The following is a 24386-nucleotide window of genomic DNA, read 5'->3' on the forward strand; positions in this document are numbered from 1 at the left end:
CCCTAGTACCAAAGGCTTGCTCTTTATCTGAAGCACATGCTCATTCACCTTGTTGGCCTTCCAAGATACCCAATGCAGCAGATCTGCCACACATTTCACTGCTCTCTGGAAGTAGTCATCACTCTTCTGGTCTCCAGAGATGGTTTCCTCATCACTCACCTTTTAGCTCCCAAGTGAGAGGCCCATATTGTAGGGGTTTGGCAGCATCTGATCTCTTTAGGCTGAGATCCCCCAAATCTCAGTTGCTTACAACTAAAAGGACTGTTCTTGATCATTCTCCATGTTTATTTTAGACCAGCTTCCACTCTGTGTTACACCCACCTTTCTCTGTGACCAAAGAAACCTTCCCCTTCCCCTCATCTGTGATAATAAAGTGATCAAAAGGCAAGTGGGAAATCACATGATATCTCTTAAAACTTCTAATCAGAAATGATGTGTGTCACATTGGTCAAAGATAGACATGAGGCTACACTTCACATGAGTAATGGAGCATGTAGAAAAGCTCAGTAGGGGGGAAACAAAGAGGAACTTAATAAGACATAAGACAAGCCAGAGCACATTTTGAAGACATGGACAGCTATGGATCGAAGTTAAACTTCTGAACCCAGCAATGGTTCTGTGTAGCTATTTTCCTGGGTACACCGTGGGAAGCAGAAGCCCGGTTCAGCTCAGCTTTTTCGGTTCAGTCTGAAGTTCAAAGATGACTCCTTGGTCAAAAGCTCTGCTTTTCTTCCTGCTGCTCTCCAGACACAGCTGGAATCGTCCAGACAGGCCTGCAGCAAATGTTGCCCAAGTCACCTCTAGCCCAACCTTGCTTTCTAGGTCCCTTGGATGTTTCTGACGCAAAAGTCTCTGAAAACCTCATTAGATGTGCTAACAAGCAGGAGCCACAGTCTGAGCCACAGCTCGCTGCCGCCTGGTTGGATGGTATCCATTCTCTCTAGCCCCCCACTGCTTTCGCCTCATCTCCCTCCCTGCCTACATAACTGCAGGGCACTGTGTTGCCAGGCCTCTGTGGCTTGTTTTATCCTGCATCCTCTGCCAGGAGTCTCAGACTGTCCTCTGCCCAGGATATAGTCAAACCTCATAGCTCATGAACCTCCCTGGGTAAAGACAATCATCGCTCCAGCTCTGGACCATTGCAGACCTATCTGCTCTAACCCAGAGTATTCTCCATACTCTTCTGCATGTGGCTGACAGATTCTTTAGGGGGTATGGAAAGGTACCTTGGTCTTCTCTGCTTCTCCAATGCATAGTTCAGACCGAACACCTCTGAGGGCATTTGATGAGCTAAAATGAGTACCACACTGACTGATTGGCTGAATCCAGGTACAAATTTCTTCTCCTTGGAATGTACAGGGCTCATGGGCTTAGCCTTACCTGCTCCCCCCCATTAGGGACATGGGTTTTCAGAGGAATCTCTGAGCTAGAAAGCTGGCTTTGCATATGCATGTTTGGGAATGGCTAACAGGGCTTCCTCTTCTCCACACAGCCCTCGTGCTATGAGCAGTGAATGTAAAGAGCCTTTTGGAAGTGACTGCCCTCATTCCTGATTTAGCATCTGTGCACTGTGGCCCTCCGCACAGTAATGAACCTCTGTGTCAAGGGGTTAATGACCAATAACTGAGCCCTTAAATCAGCCCACCCTGTCTACACAGAGGCCTGCGGCTCATTCTTGGGGAAAGAGGACAAAGAGGCCATTTCTAATGCACATTCTGGATGTCACAGTCACCACTCTGTAAATTGAAATTTAATAAAGCAAGGCTCTGCATGCTCCTTCTTCCCTCTGCCCCTGCCATTTCTGGTACCTTCTTCTGAATCCTTACTGCTAGCCGGTTAGTCATGAGAGGGGCCACAGAAGGGAAGGGGGTTGAGGCTGTGAGGCTGGACAGGGAATTCCCCCTCCACTTAGCCTTTGTGTGGCCTCTTAGGGAGAGCTGGTCCCTACCTGGTCTTGTCCTTACTCTGAATTTCCCAGCTACTGCAGTTGACAGGTAAAGAAACTGAAGCTCATGATGGCTTGCTTTTCAGCTAGAACGTGGAGTGGAAGTGTTTCATAAAGATCCAGGTCTTCCTGGCTTGCAAGTCTGTATTCTTTTTCTTTTTAATTTTTGGCAGTACTGGGCTTTGAACTTAGGGCCTTGTGTTTGCCAAGCAGGTGCTCTAGCACTTAAGCCACACCCCCAGACACCAGAAGTTCATATTCTTTCTATTCCACCTTTTTCCTAGACTACAGTGGTTTTCCCAGGTCAGAGATCTGCACAGATTCCTGAGCCCCTCTCTCTGAATTCCTAACTTGGTAGGTCTGGGGTTAGGCTCAAAAAATGTTCATTCTGACAAGTTTCCAGATGATGCTAGCACCACACTTTGAGAAACATTGCCCCAGGCCACTGCACCCTCTCCTCACGTGGCCACCAACCTCAGAGTCTTAAAATCAATGCCTCTGAAGATAGGGATCCAGCTTGTCCCCCACAAGGAGAACAGAACTCAAGGAGCCCTAGATGCTACTCCTACATTTTGTTCCTAGCTGCCCAAAGTCTCCTTTTGGCATATTCAAATCCTCATGCATAGCCCCACCCCTGGGGACATTAGTTTATTGGTAGCGCTGGAATGGGATCCCTCAGTTTGATCACATTTTAGGTCACCCTTGTCATTCTCCCAGCCTCCCTGCTTTGCTGCTCTCAGTTTCCTTTTCTTCCATGATCAGCTCACAGTTCAGTTTTCCCTTTGATGACCTTAGCTCAAATCCTCATTTTAACCTTTGTAATCATCTCTGAACATGTGACTTCGAATTTCACAAGCTGCCACACACCCCAGGTGTGTACCCATCCCACAGAGAGTACGCTCCTCATGCCTCATTGGGCTGCAGCGATCCTCTATTGTGTCCCACCCCTTCTAGGTCTTCAAAGAAAGGACCATAAGAAGGTGGTGCACCCCAGACCCTCCATGCCATGATCTGGTGGCAAGCATGGTTGTTTTCTCCACTGTGATAGTTCTAGAACCTTCTTTGAAGAGTGTCCCACTGCTTTCCTCCCCACTCCTCCTAACTCTTCAGAGTTAAGATAATTTCAACTTAATACCACCATTGCCTCCCCATGCTGGAGGTTGGGCCAGAATGCATCTCTACCTGTCTCAAGGACATTTATATACCAAGGGACAGCAGTGTTGCCAAGGAAACATGGCCTATGGAGGAAGAACAGCTCCTCACATGTCCATGTTCTCTGGAAGAGATCTTGAACTTTATTTGGGCCTGGAAGGAGTTTGTGTTACTAAGCAACTTAGCCCAATTTTGCAATATGTTCCTGGTGTGTCTGAGAGGTGCTCCTCTCCACTCCCTTGACCACATACCACAACTCTTCCATCTCAGTCTCCATTCAGAACTTCCATAGAGGCTAAGGTGTAATGTAGGTCTTAAGGTCTGGGCAGAAGAAGGAAGGAAAAAATGCAAAGACCTGCGAATTGGGACTAGAGGCATGGTTTAAGTGGTAAAGCACTTGCTTAGCAATTGAGAGGCACTGAGTTCAAATCCCAGCAGCATATGCACACGCATTCGAGCACAGGTGCGCATGCGTGCGCGCACGCGTGTGTGTGCGCACACACACACACTCACACACTCACACACACACACACACACACAGAGGGCAAGAGAGGGAGGGAGGGAGAGAGAGAGAGAGAGAGAGAGAGAGAGAGAGAAATCTGAGAATTTTCCGTGTCAAAGAATTCAAGAGAGTGGGGTCTGGTAGAAGCTGAAGGGAGGTTAAAGCATCTTATCCAAATATCTGCAAATTCTAGTTGGTGAGGCAGAAGCTAAAGGAGGGCTTGCTGAGCCTCCATATCTTGTTGGAGGGATGATTCATGCCTTACTCCATGATAATCAGCCATTTAAACTTATTTGAACTTATTTAAACAAAATATTCTATGAAAGCCAATTGAATGCAAGAAAGAAAATGAGGATTACATGGTCAAGCAGGGACAGGACCCTAGGACCACCCCCCTCCCACCTTCAGTGGCCTCTGAATCCTTTCTTGGATCCCCCAGGGCTTAGTATGAGCAATTTATGGTAGTGGGCCTGGCCTGGCCCTTGGTGGTTCTCAGGGGATGAGATCAGGGTGGCCATAGGAGCCGAGCTCTGCCTGAGCCAGCCTCACTGAGGGCTCAGCCTGGAAGTGGAGCACTGTGGCTGCCCAATAGTGCTGAAGAATGGGAGGTTGGTCTGGACAGCTGGCTTTGAAGGGGATGCAGGTCCTAACCTGCTAGGAATTCAGCCTTCCTGGGAGCTTCCTTTCAGGCAGAGGGAGAAAGCAGTGATTGTCCAGGCATCTTAGCAAGTTGTTTTTAAAACTCATTGTAGTCTGTTTCCTTGTCCTTACAAATGCAATGTGACCTTGAGAATGAAAATTACCTACCTAGCAAAGTTTGTTTTCCAGATCTGTGAGGAAGTGATGGGAGGGTGAGCCATAAGTCAGGCTCTTTGAGACATAGACTCACCAGTGTGTTGGACCACACTGGCAGCAGAAGCCACCAACATCCTATGGGAGCAGGGGATATGTTATCCAGAGATGAGGAACAAAGCAAGGGGAACCACTTGCCCTTGAGTCTCTGCCCAACCATGGCTCTATGGCTCCAAGGACAGGGCAGGAATGTGCACTTGAGGGCTCCACAGCTGGCTATCTAGATTCACAATTGTTCCTGACCCTGACCTAGAGGAGAGCAAACATCACCATTGGTGTGAGACCTGAGATCCAGATGTGTTCATTCATAGAGGTGCAAGAGAGTTTTCTCCTCTTCTAGTAAACATCACAATGGAATGCAGATCGGGTTTGCAGCCCTGCTGAGCGGTGGTGCAGCTGAGTGGAGAATGAGCTGAATCAATCATTTGTAGCTGAGGAGGAATTGACTGTCCAGGAATGTTGTTTCAGTACCCTAGGGGTTTGTAAAATGACCAAAGACAGGATAACAGCTGGCCTCAGCCTCTGACAAGAATCACAGGAAGGATGTTGCCTGGCTCTGGAGTCAGACCACCTCAGTTTAAATCCCAGACTCTGGTCTGGGAATGTGGTTCAAGCAGCAGAGTACCTGCCTAGCAGGCTCAAACCCTGATCTCAGGACCCAGCTTCTAAACAATGATAAACAAATATATAAATCTCAGCTGCTAAACACTAACCATGTGATTTTTGGATACATTTTACTCAGTTTCCTCATCTACAAGATTGGTAAAAATAGTAATATAGATTGGACATCCCTGATTAAAAAATATTTCCTAATCTAAACTCTTTGATGCCACAAATAGAAAACTCTATACCTCACCTCATGTGAGAGGTTGCAGTAAAACTAAAAGAATGTTTTTTTAAAAAAAAAAAATGACATGGGGAAACAAAGGAGGAGGCAACAATGCTTGATAAGAAATGTACTCATTACCTTGCCCATGTAATTGTAACCCCCTCTGTACAGAATTTTCACAATAAAAAAATATGACATAAACTCACGTTTAGGCCATGTGTATATGGCATAAATGAAGTGTGTGTGTGTGTGTGTGTGTGTGTGTGTGTGTGTGTGTGTGTGTGTATGCAAATAGCCCAAAATCCGAAGGGAAGAAGTCTGTAATCTGTAACACTTGGCCTGAGAGTTTCAGATACTCAGCCTGTACCTTTTCCAAATTCTTATTATGATTAAATGAGATAAAACACATGGACCACCTCCTGTCTGAAATATGGTATAAACTAAAGAGAATTCAGCTTTTATTATCATCAATAGTCTAAGTTGAGGTTTCTCCTCAATGGCAAAACTGACGTTTGGCGCTAGAAAACTCTTTGCTATGAAGCACTAACAACCCCAACCAAGTCTCTCCAGATATCCCAAATAACTCCTGCTGGGAAGAATCACACCCCAGTGAGGACCATGGCTCTAAACCTCTTCTCCTGAAAACCTTCAAAGCTCCCTGCTGCTCAGAAAGTGCAGCTGTGCTTGCTGGCCCTGCAAGCATTGAAAATGGGGCATCTTGCACAAATCCATTTCCCCTTTTTGTGTGTTTGGGCCCATTTATTGATTCATTGAAGTACTGTCTGGGCCTCTGAGATGTTCAAGGGAGGACTTGAGAGAATCCTCTTTGCTGAGCCTCCCTCTGTGATCTGCCGTCTTTTTACTTACACCAGTGAAGCTACACTTTGCTGTTGCTTTTTAAATAACAAACAACTGTCTGTCCCTATTATGATTTTCCCTGACTCTGGAGCAATAAACAGCTTTGGTGACAGCTGTACCAGATAGTTAAGTGCACACACGCCTCTCAGAGCAGCTCCCCAGGCACTTCAGAGCAGCTAAGTGGATACAACTGGTTTCAGCTATTACCTGGGTGGCCACTTGTGCCTGTGGAGCCTGCCCTGGAGAGGAGAGCCAGACTAATGACAGGGAAGAAGTGGGGATGGGGATGATTGGCTCCCTGGCCATCCTTGTCACACAGCCTATGTTTCCTAGCCTCAGGGAACTTGGGCACTGACATACAAGGTAGCTAAGGGCTATGCGGTCCTGAGGAGGTGACCAAGGTGCATTTAGCCCAAAGGCCTACGCAGGTGTGTGCACCTCCTGGCATAAGGCTCAGGTGGCACGCTAGAGCCCCGCACTATTGCATGTTCCAAGGAAGTGTTCCAGAGATGTGAGTTTTTACAAGAGTTGGCCTAGGTGAGTGGAAGAAGTGAGGACAGCTCTCACGTTAGTGGAATTAGAACCATTGTTCTCTAAAGGCTATTTGCTTGACCCCCACGTTGTCTATGGCTCCTCTAGCACAGGACCCATGGCGTTCTCATCTCTGTTTGGGGGTTTTGTTTTGGGGTTTTCTTTTTGGTCAGTTGGGCTTGAACTCTGGACATGGCTACAGTCCCTGAGCTCTTCAGCTCAAGGCGAATGCTCTAACACTTGAGCAACAGCACCAATTCCGGTTTTCTGGTGGTTAATTGGAGATAAGAGCCTCATAGACTTTCCTGTCTAGAATGGCTTTGAACTGTGATCCTCATATCTCAGCCTCCTGAGTAGCTAGGATTACAGGCTTGAGCCACTGGCACCCAGCTACGTTCTCATCTCTGAACCCTCAGAATTCAACTTCGAGATTATTTGTCCATTGGGTGGATGGATATAATGCCTAATGGCATAACTATTTGATTTACTAAAAACTAGGGACAGATTACAGCCCACGAGACAGCCCCTGTATCCGCAAATAAATTGTTATTAGAAGAAGGCTATTGGTTTATGCTCTGTCTGTGAGTGTACAGGCACCACAGCAAGACACTGAATGGGCCTCTGTACAAAAATGAATCCATGTAGAAGGTCTGATTTCTATCCTCCAGGAAGGCCTCTTGTAGGACTGCTTGCTGGGGGGTCATTTTCTGGCATCCCAGAAAGAGGATTCCCATCACAAAGGAGAAGAGGCCTAACTGTGCCTAAGCCTAGTATATAAATGCTACCCGATGGTTCATACTGAACACCCTCTGTCAAGTCTGGAAGCCAGGCAGTTTGGTACATTCTAGGCAGAAGCTGCCTCCATGATCTACCCAATGGCAAGCTTGGATGCTGAAGCTCGGACAGCTTCCCTGGCAGTCATTCTCACATATGGTCACATTTGTTGCTAGAACTGAGTGCTTCCTGGGACTCCACCTGGACAGGACCCTTGAAGCCCATGCATCCCAACGTGAAAGTTCCTAGGCCAGGCCTCAGCTATTTTTCTTGTTTAATGATCTCCTTTTAATGTAATGGAGCATAGCTGGGAATACAGCTAGGAGCTGCATCCTCAGTTCTCATGGAGAATCACTGAATCTCACCGGGATCTTGGGGACTCCCCAGCACACCCCAATGCCAATATTTGCTATTTATCCTTTAAGGAAAAGCCTGCCCACCCATGTTCTTCACTGACTCATAGGGATGGATGTTTTGTCTCGTCATCCAAGACTCAGAGCTCCCCCCAAAGGCATGGCCCAAACCTTTCAGTTCCACGCCCTGGCCAAGTATAGTATCTGGCACAACATATTTATGGAGGAAGTCAGTTACACATAATGGGTTCACAAGGTACTCTTTAAACAATGGATGCAATCAATTTTTAAAGTTATGGCCAATGTTTTGCAATGTACAGATTATAAAAAAAGAAAAGGTAGCTGTTATTCCTTGAAATTTTTGTTTAATTATAGATGAGGACCCCATGCTATACTAGATCATGATGTAAAAGGTTTCTTCTCCTCTATAACAAAAAGATTTGACAGTCTAGGGTCTTCCACTGAGACCTCTTTAACAGCAGCTCCGTTCCCTCCATCTCTCCGGATGATATTTCAGCTCTTTCTCCCCGCTTTCCTTTCCCCTCAGAATGTGTACTACACCAGCAGCCAGCAGATCCACGTGGGCGTCCTGAGCCCCACGATCGATGACGATGACAACCGGTGCCTGGTGGATGTCAACAGCCGCCCACGGCTCATCGAGTGCAGCTACGCCAAAGCCAAGAGGATGAAACTCCACTGGCAGTTCACTCAGGTAACCGCCCTGAGCCAGGGACAGCTCAGCACCACGCTCCTAGAGTAGCCACAGGGGCCAGGCTGGGGGGGGGGGAGGAGAAAGTTATTGCTTTATCATTATTTTGATGATATTAGGGTTGAACTCAGGGCCTTCTGCTCGCTAGGAAGGCCTTCTACCACTCGAGGTTATTATTATTTCGTTTAACCTTTAGATGTAAGGGAACTGAGGCTCAGAGAGGGGAGTCATCTGTCCCTTGCCAGTGTCCCATAGAAAGGGATAGAGCTGGGATTTGAACTTGGTTCATCCTAGCTTCAAGCCTTTGAGTCTTCTCTCCACAAGTACCCTCTCATGAGATAAAGTCCCACCAGTGTCCCAGCTAAGATAGTGCTGGGCCTCTGGTCTATGGCTCGTGTGCCTTCCTCCCAGTATAGAGTCTCTAGGGATGAAATTTCTTCACAGGACTATGTCTGAGGTCATCTATAGTGGAGAGACCCTACACTAGTGATGATGGAACATTATTTACTAGGTCTCCGTAATTCGGGGGCCCCTATTTGATATCCCACTCTTCACTGGCTGCTGTATCTCCCTCACAAAATGATGCCCAAGGATCCAGACACCTAGCTTGAAGGAGAACCTTTGCCCCTTCCCTCAGTCCTCCCTGCCCCAGGGAGTCTAACCATTAGGACCAGGGTTTTTCGTGGGATTTTTTTTGTAATCTTTTATTTTATTTTTGTTATTGTAAAGGTGATGTGTAGAGGGGTTACAGTTATGTAGGTCAGATCATAAGTGCATTTCTTTTTCAACAGTGTCATCTTCTCCCTCATTTTCTCCCAGTTTTTCTCTCCTTATCTCCCTCTCCCATAAGTTGTGTAGTTCATTGTCAACACAGTGTCTAGTGAGTATCACTGCTGCATTTGTTCACCCTTTGTCCCTCCATTTCTATGCTCCCCTTACCCTCTCCCAAACAGATAAACTTACATACAAGACAAAAGGTACAGAAAACAAAAACAGTGACAAAGGAAGAAAAAAACAAAAGTCAAAATAACAGCTAGGCACTGGTGGCTCACACCTGTAATCCTAGCTACTCAAGAGGCTGAGATCTGAGCATCACGATTCAAAACCAGCTGGGGCAGGAAAGTCTGTGAGACTCTTAGCCACAATTAACTGCTAGAAAACCAGAAGTGGTTGTTCATGACAGGATTCTGGAAGCAGCCCTCTCTCAAACTGACAGAGTGAGACCTGGAGGTGTGGTTAGGAATGACAGTTAGGCTCTTACTGGGGAAGAATGCTGTAGCTTCCTGGCTTGGGCCAAGTAAGACCAGATTCACAGTCTGGTGAGGAGATCATCCCTCACCCCAGCCCAAGAAGTGAGCAAGGCTGACTTCCCTGGAGTAAGATACGATTTGTGCCTGAGACATCAGGGTCTCTAGCATTCATATCATATGTTATGGGGGATGTTCCATGCTGCCTTTAGCCAGGCCTGCTAGTGTTCAGCTTCCATCTGGGGACTGAGAATAGGGTAGTTCAGGGATTTGGGGCTGGTAGAACAGGAACGGGACAAAGCTAGTCAGAAAACAGGGTAGTTCACTAACCTGGGATGTTCTGAGTGTGCAGGAGCCTGCTCCATTCAGGAGGCATGAAAGCTGTTCCAGGGAAGAATGGTGCATGTCAAAACCTGGGCAATGTCATCACACTCAGTGTTGTGTTGGGGAGCAGTGGAGAAGAGCCTGGGAGGGTCAGCCCAGCCAGAGGACATGAGGCCTGGTGGACTTGGTTGAGAGATGAGAATGTGCCACCTAGGACATACTTAGGTTTAGGCTTTTGAAAGCCCACTCTTAGAAGACTGGTGGAGCTAGGGTAGACAAGGAGATAGAAGGGTAGAGAGGAAAAGAAGATGAAGACTTAGCAGGAGCTAAAATCTAGGTTTTGAAAGTTCAGCCATTCACTCCTGAAACTCAGGCTTAGAGGATATGGGCTGGCAAGTGTGCTGTTTTACCTTCCTGTAGGAGGAAGGTAGGGAGTGGGCTCTGGGCTCTTCAGCCAACCATCTGAGATTCTGGGGACTTAGTGTCCCTCAGATAGAAATAATAATTCTCATAGATTTAAATCCCTAACCCCTCAGAAAGAGGCCTTGCTCCACCAAAGACAGTGGCATCAACAGAGCTGTGTCTGTCTTTGTGCTTCTACTACAGCAGAGACTCCTCAAAACCCAGCTCCCAGCTTCTTTCTTAATCTTGGGTACAACTTGAACAGCCTGCCCCAAAGGCTTCCCACTTGAATGGGAGTCAGAGGTAGAAGGTGGCACTCTGATGCTTGGGCAGTTTTCAGTTACTTGGCCATACATCTAATTAAAACTCCCAGCATGCTTTGGCAACTACAGCTTTGATCTCTCTACCAAAGGGAACTGTTTGGAAGTAATCTTTTTAAATTCCTAAGTTGCAAGCTCAGAGTAGCCGCTCTCATTTGGTGGTTAATAATTAACGCATTGCAGTTTTTGCTTAATACAAAAGGATCAGTCTTTATCAAGTGACCTGGAATCTGTCCTCAAACCCTCATTGATAAAGGCTTGCTGTTCAGAGAGGAAGCCTGGAGCTTTTTACATGATTAAAATCTTGGGCTAATTTTCTTGCAACAGGTTTTAGTCTCTGCAAAGTATGTAGGAATCCAACCGACTCTAATGATCTGCTATAGATGCTGGGCAGGAAGGAACTTTCACTGGGTTCACTTCAAATCTCCTTTCTGGTTCTACACTGTGTTATTTACTCTCCTGAGGACCACAATTAAGCTCCACAGCCATTCAGACTGAATTTCAAAATCATCTAGTGTGATTCTTGTAGATATGCATTTGCATATCTTAGTGTTCGCTTTCCTTTCCTGATTTTATGTTTAACAAATAAAATGCCTGTCCTCTAACCCCTGCGAGCTATTCTGAATTTCTAATGCTTCAGGCAGAACCAGGACAGTGTTAGATACCAACACCCAGAAGCCACATTTGATGAAAACATCTCCTGGCAACTGTGATGTACGGGGCTCTGATGAGCAATTTTCAGATGATGAACATTCTTTCCTTCAGCCATTCATCAAACATTTATTGAGCATGGGGGTTTGGCAGGAGGGACACAGATATGAATCAGCCTCAGCCTCTGCCCTCAAGGAGCTCATGGGCATGTAAACACACAACAAAACAGGCTGATGTGAGCAGAAACAGTGGTATGTGGTGTTCTGGCAGCTGGGGGAACAGGCTCCTTCCACAGACTTCAGGGACAGCTTCATATGCACAGCTTATTTGATCTGAATCCTGAAAGTTGGAGAGACAGTTCCCAGGCACAGGAAGGAAGAATACCTCAAGTAGATGATCTGCGTAGGTAAAGGCAATAAAAGAATAGAGGATATTTGAGAAATATGAATTCACTCTTTGGTGTGGGTGAAATTTACAGTCCGCCCTGGGGTATGTGGAAGATAGAACCTAAGAGGCAGATGGGTACAGCTGACCAATAGATGGTGTTGGGGGTAGGGAGTTGTTACAGACATACCAAGAAGGCTGAGCCTCACTTTAAAGCAAGAGGAGGTATTAAGGAGAATCTTATAAATCATAGATTTCTGCACTGACCCATTTTTCCATGACTATATTCCTGAGGCTGGGTACTTATAAAGAAATAAAGAAAATATTTTCATGTGATTTATAGTTTGGGTGGTTAAAGAGCTTGGCACTGGCATTAGCTTAGCTCTGGTGAAGGCATAATAAGGAATGGGATCCCCATGACAAGAGACAGGGCATTTTGGTGTGAAAGGGGAAGAGATGGCATCTTGAGGAAGAAAGCCAGAGCATGACTCAAGGCTCAGGTTCTCTTCCATAACTCGTTGCTCTCATGAGAACTAACTCAAAGTCCTAGTAGAGCTACAGTAATCCCTTCAGAGGGCAAGGCCCTCAGTGACCTAACGGCTTCCCTCTCGGCTCCACCTCCTAAAGGTCTCCCCACCCCAACCACCACCACACTGAGGAGGACTCAGCCTCCAACACATGAATCCTTGGGAAACAAACCACATCGAAACCACAGCGGCAACTTCCCTAGCCAGAAAAGAAATGCGAATCAAAACAACATTGAGATTCCACTTCATCCCAGTTAGAATGGCTATAATCAAGAACTCTAATAACAACAGATGCTGGAGGGGATGTGGACAGAAGGGAACCTTAATGCATTGCTGGTGGAAGTGTAAACTTGTTCAACCACTTTGGAAAGCAGTATGGAGATTCCTCAAAAGACTCCACATAGAGCTCCCCTATGGCCCAGCAATCCCACTTTTGGGCATTTACCAAAAGGATCACAAACAAGACCATATTAAAGCTACCAGAACAACTATGTTTATTGCAGCACTATTTACCATAGCTAAGATATGGAACCAACCCAGATGCCCCTCAGTAGATGAATGGATCAAGGAAATGTGGTATATATACACAATGGAATTCTATGCCTCCATCAGAAAGAATAACATTGCCCCATTTGTTAGGAAATGGAAAGACTTGGAAAAAATTATATTAAGTGAAGTAAGCCAGACCCAAAGAAACATAGGTCCCATGGCTTCCCTTATTTGCAATAATTAGTGTATGTCTGAAACAAGCAGAAACAGTCAGATAAGTTGATGTTAGGCGAAATGAACCCCAAGATAAGGACTCAAATGTTTTTTTTTTTCTTTCTTGCAATTGTTTCTAACATATTTATAAGATGATTTCTTTGTTGCTTTGTATATCCCTCCCCCACGGTATAACCCCTGTTTTCACTGTATTTGATGTTGTATAATTTGTGGAGGGGAAGGGCAAAAACAAATTAAATTGTTTAAATAGGGATACAGGTGGACCCATTGCAACAATGAAATGTACAAGATGTTATGTCAAAAAACGAACTTTACAACTTTGGCAGGGGGGGAGGGGCGAGAAGGGATGGGAAGGGGAAACAAAGGAGGAAGCAACAATGCTTGATAAGAAATGTACTCATTATCTTACCCATGTAATTGTAACCCCCTCTGTAGCAGTGGGCAAGGTGGATTAGAGGAGAAAAGGCTAGGGATGAATCAAACTAAGGAAGAGGCTGCTCCATCTTCCATAGGAGAGGTAGGGGGACTTGATAGCCATAGCCAGGTAGCAAGTGCGGAGGACTCTGAGAGACATTTCTGTGGTCTATTGGTCAGTGTTGGATTAAGTGGTGTCACTGGGGGTTATTAATCCAGACCCATTTCTCGCCTTGGGTTTAAAACATAGTTGGTGGATGAACAACATTGACTATCCCTGAGCTCAAGCAACACACCCATCTCTACGTGGTCCACACAGCACATAATGGAACCTCCTTAATACAAAAGGTGGTAGTTCTTTACTTCCATGATTTCTCTTAACTTGTGACTCGCTGTGAATTAAAGAATTCCCCAAACCAAGTACTTACTGGGGTTGTAAATCCATATGCTCTGAGTATTTCTTTCAGTCTTCTGGGAGTTCCTGAGGTTTGGAAGAGTCTTGAGTCTGTGATACAGTGCTAGTGGAAGAAGCATTTGACACCTGACCCCTGGTTTAGTGGAGGGAGGGGGAAGCAGATGTCAGATGTACGTGGAGAAGAAGTTGATGGCAGGACACCAATGGAGCAAAGCCATGCCCTGCCTCTCACTGGCAAAGAGACTCACTCACCTCCTCTACCTCCATGATTTCAAATGCTAGAGTCCTCTTCTCAGAGATGGGACTCAGAAGGGACTCTCTCTTGGAAGACTAGTGACGTATGTTCACCAAGTTCCAAGTTCCTCATGACCTGCTATGGGTTCACATGTATAGTGGACGGAATAAGGCCTATTGAAGACCAGAAAGACCAGTGAGCTCCATGTTAGTATTTGAAAGGCAGCCTTGTATGAGACTGAGCAGGCTGGGCCCATGTAGATCTGAGGTGGGACCAGAGCAGGGAAATCTACAGCTGCCTTCTCATTGCCAAAATTGGAGACTTTGGGAGAGGCCAGGCTCAGGGATCAGCAGCCCATCACTGGTCTCACAGTTCCGCATGGAGATGGACTGCATGGCTTTAAATTTTGACAGTTTTGAAATTTTAACATTCTAAGGTTTTGAAATTAGATTGCACCCCCCCCCCAGAATGTTTATTTTTCCATCTGCATGTCCCACTTAGCCAGCTCAAACACAAAGAATGACCTCAACTCCTTATATAAGAGTCTTCATCTCAATTTCATGGAATCCCTTACCCATTACTCCATCTTGTGCCCCTCTCTTCTATCAGCCAATAGGTTGGAAGGTGATGCTGCCTTGCACACTTTCCAGAGCTCTCACACTGAACAGAAGCTCGGGACAGAGGAGGCACCTAGAGTCCTAGTGGACAAATGGAGTCGTTATTTTTTTTTAAAAAATGGTGCTGGTCTTGGAACTTGAACTCAGGGCCTGGGCCTGTCCTTTAGCTTTTTTTACTCAAGGTTATAGTTCTACCACTTAGGCCATGGCTCCACTTCTACCTTTTTGTTGGTTAATTGGAGATAAGAGTCCTAAAGATTATCCTGTCTGGGGTGAATTCAGACTGTGATCTTCAGATCTTAGCTTCCTAAGTAGCTAGGATTATGGCACCAGTATCTGGTGAGAAGTTTTACAAGTCTTAATCAAAATGTGCCTGTTAGGTTTGTAGGAAGCCCAAAGACAAACCCCTACCTTTGACGGTTTACAGACATATGCATGCTCACTGGAAAATCATCATCATCATCATCATCCACATCACCACCATCCTGTAAGCATGTACTTCTCCCTCTAACTTCATCTTTTGGGGAAGGAAGTGGACATCTTCTGAGCTAAACAGATATACATGCTGTATGAAATTTAAAACCAAGCAGGTGGATTTGATAGAATGTCAGAATATTCCTACTTTCACACTACCTCTAACTCTGAGCTCTTTGTGGTCCGTGTTGGAAAGGTCTGGCTGGGAGGCCACGGGCCTGGGGCGGACTTCTGGCATCAGGCCTGAGCAGCATTTATGCATTTTCCAAATCGGGGATGTCAAGGATAGCAATGGAGATGTCTGTCAATGCCAGGAAAGAGGAGTTTTGTGGAGTGTGTGGACCTTGCCTGGAAGAGGGTGGATGAAGCTCAGAGCCAAGCCTGCCTGTCGCAGGATGACTGGCTCTGACTTATGGGGTCTAATTTGATCATTTGATGCAAGATGACTAACCCATGCAAAAACAAACCTATTTGCCGAGTACATTTCCCAAGGAGCACCACTAATCCTGCCAAAGAATTTCCCCTCACGCAGGGAGGAGGAGCGCTTGACTTTCTCCCGCTCCAATCCCAGAGTGCTGTCAGCAAGTCCAACTGCAAGAGCCTTTTGTGTTGAGAGAAGGCTATAATCGGGCATCCCATTATGGTGGTGGTTCAAAACAGCTTTTCATTTCCATGTCATCAGAAGGGGCTAGAACTGTCCAGTTTTTAGAGACTGACAAAGCTTTGTTTAGGCTCTAAATGTTTTCTTATTTTTAGATGATAGCAGTTCCTTCTCATTTCACAAAACCCAGGACAAGACCTGTGTGACAGCTCAGCTACGCAGAACTGGCTGAGATGCTACAATGTACCGGGCACTTCTGTGATGTTTACTATGCACCAAGCACTGCTGCAGCTTGTTACAAGCATTACTTAATAACCCTGATGGTGCTATAAGGCACTTACCAATATTATCTCTATTTCACAGACGAGGAAACTGAGGCATGGAGCTTAAGTAATGAAAGTCAGGTCTGGGAATTCAGACCCTTTGTCGGTGCTTTAAACACAGTTGTGGGGTTGACTTTCATCCTGCATGGAGTTTGAGGCTGGGGTCCTGCTAAGTAAAGCTCAGGTAGATGTGAGCTGGCTGCATCCCTACCTTCTCAGCAAACTCAAGCCATCCTGCTATCTCCATATGTCTTCATCAGCCCTCAGACCTTGATGTGATTACCCCCATCACCACCCAGCCAGTGACTCACAGAGAATACCAGGGAGATTTTTAGGCATACGTGAGTCCTCTTTAAGAAGGAAAACACCAAAGTGCTGATTGAACCAATCAATGGGGTGTTGAATATTCATTATACAGAAAGACCATTTTACTCTACAAAAGACTTAATCTTGGGGTTTCTTTAACCAGCCTGATCATCCCACCCATGCTTTGAAGTATTTGCTTACTAATCATTAACTGCTTAACCTGGAAACAACTGAGCCAAAGACCCATAGGGCTGCTTGCCTGTGGAAATTTTAAATTAGCAAGGATGGTGGCATTGGGAGCTATGAAAAAAACAGAGACATCTTCAGAACTTTGCGTTCAGCACACACACAGGCTCTTTGTGGGTACTTTCATTACTCCTGAGACCAGCCTGAACTCACACACAGATCTGCAAGCTCCACCTAAGGAGCAAATGACCTGTGGGCTCTAGTCTTTCCTGAGAGTCATGGCTTCTATGTGGTCCTCCGTGGTGGTCTCGGACCGGCACTACCAGCCCAACAGCACCTCGGAACTTAAAAAGGAGCACTTTCAGGCCTCATTTCAGGCCTAGTGATTGACCATTTTCCAAGCTCTCGACTCCTTTCCAATCAATATACCTACCCATTATCCCCAGGAGGGGTAGGGCTAGTTTGCTGATAGCACACTTGTCATGCTTAGCTGCCACCAACACATATTTGGGGAAACTGAGGCAGGGAAATAATATGGGATATATGCCCTGAGGTGTTCATAGACTGGGACTTCCACATGTCCTGGCATGCAGCAGTTCTGCATGCGAAGATGTGAATTGAGTACCCCCAAGTTGATCTCTCTGTCCCCTACAAATGAGACGATGAAACCTAGAGTGGCTCATTCACCCTGGGGCCACGTGGCCAAGGCCTGGAACAAGGTTGTGTGTTCCCCGATTCTGCAGTCACCCTCACCGAGGGGTGTAGAAGAAGGGAGGCTGAGAGGTGCGCACCCAGATCTAGGAATTATTATTAGCATTCTTAATTCTATACATTCAACTTTTTAAAACTACTGTTTCCATACTTCATTTGGTTTCTATTCCAATTAAGCTCTCTGTGTGTGTGTGGCTTCTCTCCTGCCAGGTTTAATTGCCCTTATTTAAATTCTTTAATTAAAAGTATTGTGTGTTTCCAGATCCTATAGTTGTAAGTATCACACAAATAATTTGACTGCCTAGTAAATCAAGTGATGGTAGCCCTGCCCAGGGGACAGAGCAGTCTAGACTTAGCAGTCTGCCCCAGCCCCAGGACAGGGGGCTGGAGAGGCTGTGGGCTTGCTCTCCAGTTTTAACAACTATACCTGCATCCTTCCTTCCTTCCTTCCTTCCTGCCTGCCTCCCAGGTTCTAATCCAACTCAGCTTCCAGAGCGGTCTGGTTCATATGTCAAGCAGACATGGCAGTGGGCTAAGGTATCACTCAAGTCAAAACCAGCATCTGTTCAGTAGCCCACAAGACCACATCAGCCAGCCCCACCCTTTGGATCCCAGTGTCTCCCTCTTTCCCCATGCCTGCACTCCCCTCAATATACAGGGGTCCCCTGACCACCTCAAGCCATCTGCTAATGCAGGATCTTTGTGCTAAAACATGGGAATTCCCCAGCTAACCCCTGAGTAACCATGTCTTTGCCTAGCCCTCATCTTGGACTGAGCACCTCTTGCAACTGCTGCCTGCCCCTTGCTCGCAGCGTTCCTGAGACTCCTCCTCAGATCCACGATTTTATGTGCAGTTTACCTCCTATCACACCACGCCAATCTAGTATCTGTCCTCCCTGCTAGAGCATAGTCCCCACAAAAGTAAAACTTTTCTCTTGTTTAGTCACTCATACCTGCAGTAAATGAGAGCCAAGCAACCTGGCCCACAGTGAGCACTCATTCAGTGTTTGCATGGTGGAAAAATGAATGAATCCTGGTCTCTAAAGAGAGACATCAAAGAGAACAGACCAGGCTCTTGTTCATTGACATGCCCTTCTTCTTCAGCCTTGGGTACCACCAGCTTCCTCATTTTGAATCTCAAAGAGAAGCATGGAGTGGGAGATACGGTGGGGTGGCACTGGCTACTTATTCCTGTAGAGAACTATGAGGAGACAAATGTAAGGAACCCCCACCCCCAGCTCTCAGCCTGGCTCTATCACTTACTGACCAAGGGTCCCTGGACAAGCCTCCCATCTGCTTTCGGCTGTGGATTCTTTCTATCCTAACCTTTCAGAGCTATGTGGGTTCAGTCTGGAAAGCATATTTACTATAGGCAAATAGCAAATAATCACCGGCTACCACAAGTGTTAGCTTCACTGCTTAGCGAACAGGTGGAGATATAGATGCTCACAAGGGCAGTGAATGAAGTTGTTGTGTGGAGGAAAATAAGGCCTCTTTGCAAGTTTGGTGAACGAAGTTTTTCCAGTGAGAGGTAGTGATCTCAGCATCTGCTCAGGAGGAGATGCAGAGGTCAGACGAAGGCAGTGCTTGTGGCCTGTGCCAGCTCTACCACTCCTCCCTCAACCCCCCAGATGCTCAAGGAACATCCAGGGCCCCCTCCCTATACCAAAACATGCTCATCTCTCAGCCTCAGGAGAGGAAGCTCTTGGCCACATCCCTTACCTCCCAGGGCCAACTGAGATATTCTCACTGTAGCTGTGTCCCTTCCACCCACTCCAGCCCTGCTCTTGGCTTCCAGACACTTCTTCCACATCCTTGTAAGAGGCCACACTGGCTGTTTCTGCCACAGGATTACACACTTCCTGTGTGTCTGGTACAGAGGGCATAGGAGGCATAAGAGGGCCTGGGAAATGTCAGGCTTGAATCTCTGAAAGAGGCTTTACTTCTCAGAGACTTCTGCTTTCTCCTCCCCCTCTCACCTTGGCAAGGAGCCCCAGGAAGGCTGAGAATGTAGATGGTGGGGAAGGAAGAAGCTGAGGCTACCTCTGTGTTAGACAAGCTTGTCCAAGCTCCAGTGATCCACAGGTTATGAAGCATCCTCACCTGGCCTGGGCTATGAGGGTGTGCTGAGCAGCCAGAATCTTCTGCAGCATGGATGGGGCATGTGCTTCAGCCCCCATTCTATGCGCTAATGCAGGAAGCCAGCTCATCTCCAATTGCTGCTTCATAGCTGATGAAGGAGTTTCCCATCAGTCCCTCTGCTCATCCTCCCAGGAATCAGGACAGGGAGTATCCAGTGACACTGTAGTCAAATGAGAGGCAGAAAAGCTTGTGTCAGACTTGCAGTTGACACCAGAAGAGAAGTCCTGGGTTAGCACTATCCCCTTCCGGCCTCAGATATCCAGTGGGACCAACTTAGGCTGGTTTTGCTCCCCTTGCCTGAGCACTGCTCTCAGCCATCTCCAACAGACAGATGACTAGGCTAGCAGCACCATTTGGAGGGGCCAATGGAGACTGGCCACAGGTCTACTTAAGGAGCATCAGTGACACAGCTCAGCTTAGGTTTGGCCACAGATGTGCTCTGGCTTGGGGGCTACAATGTTGACACAGAGATGTGGGAACCTGGGCTAGAGGTGTGATGGACTGACCTGGCTTTGCTTGGAGCAAGTATCACAGGGAATGCCTCTGACTCCAAAAGACCAGGCTTTGAGGAACAGCATGGGGACCCAAAAGGGACAACAGGTTCTAAAAGAACAGCTCATAATACTATGGATAGTCATGGAAGCATGGAGTCAGGTTTGGCTTCCAAATGTGCTGATTCCTTGGCCATGTTCAAGAAGCCTGTTGTCCATTGTGAGTGAGGTGGTGGCCTTCATTCTGAGGTGAGTTCTCAGCAACAGGAAGTAATGGGAGTATGTTGAGGTTAGGAAATAAGCCCCTAACAGCACACAGAAGCCTCCTCTTTTGTCTCCTGCCAATCATTTTCCCACCTTCTCTACAAAGGGAACCACATTCCTGACCTCAGTCAGGACTTTAGTCCCATGCTTTCATTTCAGAAAGTTTTTTTTTTCAGGTTTTGTTTTGTTTTGTTTTTGTCAGTCATGGGACTTGAACTCTGAGCCTGGGTGCTCTCCCTCAGCTCTTCAGCTCAAGGCTAGCTCTCTACCACTTGAGCTACAGCGCCACTTCTGGTTTTCTGAGTGGCTTATTGGAGATAAAAGTCTCACAGTCTTTCCTGCCTGGACTGGCTTTGAACTGTGATCCTCAGATTCTCAGCCTTCTGAGTAGCTAGGATTACAGGTGTGAGCCACCACTCCTGGCTCAGAAGGTTTTTATAAATACAATGATGTCAATATTTGTTTGTCTGGATTCCTTTTGTTCAACATTGCATTTGCGAGACTTTTTTTAGAGCATCTTGTTCTAGCTAAGGATGTGCTTGAACTCTCCATCTTCTTGTCTCAGACTTCTGAGTGCTGGGTTTATAGACAGGTATCACCATGTCTGGCATTGTGAAATGTGTTTTTATTGAGCTAAGTAATTTGTTTTTTATTGCTGTATAACAATATACAATTATACCCTAAGCTATTCATTCATACTACTTTTGGTGGGTGATTGGTATGTTTCTAGCTGGAAGGTTTTAAACATTGTATTTTAGAAAGCACTGAAATATAAGTTTTGGTGTGCACACGTTTCTATTAGATATCAGCCTAGGCATGCAGTTCTTGGGTCATGAGAAATATATGTTCACTTATATGAGATACTGCCAGTTCCCTAGTAAGTTGTGAGAACTGTGCCTCATGTCCTCTTGAGATGTCTCTGGTTGCCATGGGGATGATTGTAGCCCACTCAAGATGACTTCATTACAAAAGAGGCTTGCCAGCTCCCTCTCCCACAGTGCACTGTGCACTGTGAGCTAGAGAAGACCCAGAATGAATAGCACCAAGCTAGCTGGGCACTCTGGGAAGGTTCAGGGGGAAGGGAGGTGGAAAAGGCTTCATGAGGACATAGAGCCAGAGCTAGGTTAGAAACATGGCTGATTTCTGTAACCTCCTTAGAAGCATGGAGAAGACATGTAGACCCAGAATTTGTTCCAAGTGCAGGAGCCCTGAGATAATGTACATGAGTCCAGAAAACTGAAAGGAGTTTGACGTAGTTTTAACAAAAGGTATGGATTTGGGGAGAAGTCCAATACAAGGCTGGGGAAAAGCACATCAAGCAGCCAGGAAGGCCTCCCATGATGCACTGAGGCACTTGGGCCTTGTCTTCCAAGCTCTCCCTTATTAGGCTGGTGCAGTTGATCAGGTGAGTTGTACAGTGACTCCAATTGGAGCTTCGATCATGGCAGAAGGACAAGGGACCAGTCAAAGCCATGAGGAAAGTGGAATTGGCAGGACCAAGGAGAAGGGGACTAAATGAAAATGTCCAGGTTTCCCCCACAAATACCTGATTACTGCCATGATAGGAGATGCAGTGGGGGTAGATTCTGAGGAAGGATGAGTTTGTTGTATTCTCAGGGACTCAATCATCAGGACCATACCCATTCCAGCATTTCTGGATTTGAGGGCCAAGTCCAGCTGAGCACAGATTTAGTAGTAATGGAAGTGTTCAGACAGCTTGGGCTGATGTGTCACCACCCAAGCCCTGCAAGGAGCTCCCTTCAAACAAAAAGTGGAGGTTTTCTCTTTGCTACTGTGGAGCTGTTTTAGGGAACAGCCTTGAAGGTTTGGAACATACACAGGATGTTCTTGGGCTACAAAACATTCTGGAACATTACCAGCATGGAGGAAGCATGTATGTCCAGAGCTTGGGGAGCTCGGGGGCTTAAAAACAGTATTCAAGAGTCCTAGTTTGGTAGCAACCAGCACTAATGACTCCCAAGGTCCAGCTGGGGAGAGGGCATTAGGAATGGGAGGACTTGGGTCTCTTCAGGTGCTCAAATGAATGCTGACAATGGCATGGTACCAAGGAAAGAGGCCTTCCAGAGCTAGCCTCAGATCGCCTCTAGCCTCAGAACTATACCAGCAAACAGTGTGCCACATCTTAACCAAATAGACACAGCTTGGGGCAAGAAAGTCTCTGCCCTCAAAATGAACAAAGGCACAGTGAGGAAACTGAGTCACACATTCAATCTCAGGGAGGAGACCAGCTGGAGGAGCCTGAGGTCATGGGAATGGTGGTCCCAATCCACACAGATAATTCTAGCCCTAAGTGGCCACTGGGCTCCCTATGTCTCCCTGAGTTGCCTACGTGTCCTCTGACCCCTCTGTCCACTGCTCCTAGGGAGGCCCCATCCAGAACCGCAAGTCCAAGCGCTGTCTGGAGCTGCAGGAGAACAGCGACCTAGAGTTCGGCTACCAGCTGGTACTGCAGAAGTGCTCAGGCCAGCACTGGAGCATCACCAATGTCCTTCGGAGCCTGGCTTCCTGACCTCCAAGCTGCCATCAGCCTCCCCTTTGCTACTGTGTAGCATTTGCTGCAATGTCGCCTGCTGTCCGCGTGGGGTTGTTTGGAGTCTGGGGGTGCCAGGTTAGTGGGCCCCCTCCACAGAGCTTTTTATTTCCTATCGATTTTCACGGAGTTTATAGAAAGATGACGGGTGGTGGGTGAGGGTATAATATCCTAAACTATTTTGCAACTGTAAATAGGGGACATGGAAAATATTTATAACTGACAATAAAATACGATTGATTAAGAAAAAGGGGGTTGAAGTCCTTTGGTTTCTAGAGGAGATGCGTTTCTGGTTCGTCTGAACTTGTAGCCAGTGTCAGATCCCTCTTCACCCTTTCTGTTTCTCATCCCTGAAAAAGGAGGCTTGAAGCATCTGCAACCAGTGGGAGCTTGTTCAAGCTGCTAGCTTGCTCTGTGAGGTCCAAAGCAGTAACCCAGAGGAAATGTCCTTCCCTATTTCTTTCCTGCCCTTTGGGTATGTTCTACCTCCTCTGAGAAATCACCGCTACCCATTGGTCACTGGGCTGGCATCTGCTGGCTACGTTTCTCTTTCCTGAAGTCACCAAGTCTTCTCTTTTTTCCCAAGCTGTGCACGACCCACACCCATCGCATGACAGTTGCCTTTGTCCAGTTGCTAAGACCAGTTGGACTCTTGCCACAAATCATGCTGTACTAGTTTCTTGTGGCTTCTATAAGAATCACTCAAGACTGGGTGGCTTAAAGAATAGAAAGTATTTCACTGTTCTGGAGGCCAGCGGTTCAGAATCAAGGTGTTAGCCCCTTCCGAGGGCTGAGAGAGGATCTGCTCCACGCCTCTCTCCTGAGGCTTCTGGCGTGCTTAGGGGTGCCTCAGTGTGTAGACATCCCTCTTTTTCTTGGATCCCACACTGCCCACCATAAACATGACTGCCTCTCATGCCCAAGTTTCCCATTTGTATAAGGACACCAGGCCTCCATTGAGAAGGAGCAATTTCAACTGGATTATCTAAAGAAAGATTCTACTTCCTGATAAGGTCAAATGCTGAGGTACTGGGGTCAGGATTTTCACCTGTCTTGGGGACCACAATCCCATGCATAAGACAAGGCTTATTCTGTTTGGGCTTCACACTTAACTGGACTGCACTCATTCCCTTTCTCATTCCAACTGGTATCTTCCTCTACCTGCAACCATTCCATAGATCCAGATTCTTCTCTGTCTTAGCCTCACCCCACCCACCTCTACTCCACTCTAAACCACCAATCTCTGTTCTTCCTGATCATCTACAATGTCCTACATCAGATTTCCCAAACTCTGGTCCCCAAACCAGCCACAAGAGCATCACTCACTTGGGAGCTTTCCATCAATGCAGTTCTCCAAGCCCCACCCTGATGTCCAGATCAGATCATCTCTACAGACTAACGAGACCTCCAGATGACAATGATGATTCTCTGCTGAAAGTGGAGAGCCGCTACCCAGCACCCATGCAGGCCAGGACACACTGGTCCTCCCACCTACCTTTGCCCAGGCCTCCATTCATAAGTCTCTGCGTGTTTGCAACAGTCTCTACTGCATGCCTGCAAACCATACCACCCC

The 24386-nt window shown here is 46.7% G+C and overlaps 1 protein-coding gene across 1 annotated transcript in view; it reads left to right on the forward strand.

The window, feature by feature from the left end:
* Galnt18 (polypeptide N-acetylgalactosaminyltransferase 18) overlaps positions 1 to 23063 on the forward strand; it is a 319444-nt gene extending 296381 nt beyond the window's left edge. Inside the window, exons 10-11 of the mRNA XM_042691681.1 lie at positions 8344 to 8508; positions 22646 to 23063. Coding sequence (XP_042547615.1) covers positions 8344 to 8508; positions 22646 to 22792 — 312 coding nt within the window. The 3' untranslated portion in view covers positions 22793 to 23063. The remainder of the gene's footprint in view (positions 1 to 8343; positions 8509 to 22645) is intronic.
* The last annotated feature ends 1323 nt before the right edge of the window (positions 23064 to 24386 follow it).

Source organism: Dipodomys spectabilis, unplaced genomic scaffold, assembly GCF_019054845.1.
Source record: "Dipodomys spectabilis isolate Male_0828 unplaced genomic scaffold, ASM1905484v1 ptg000145l, whole genome shotgun sequence".
NCBI classification, from domain to species: Eukaryota; Metazoa; Chordata; class Mammalia; order Rodentia; family Heteromyidae; genus Dipodomys; species Dipodomys spectabilis.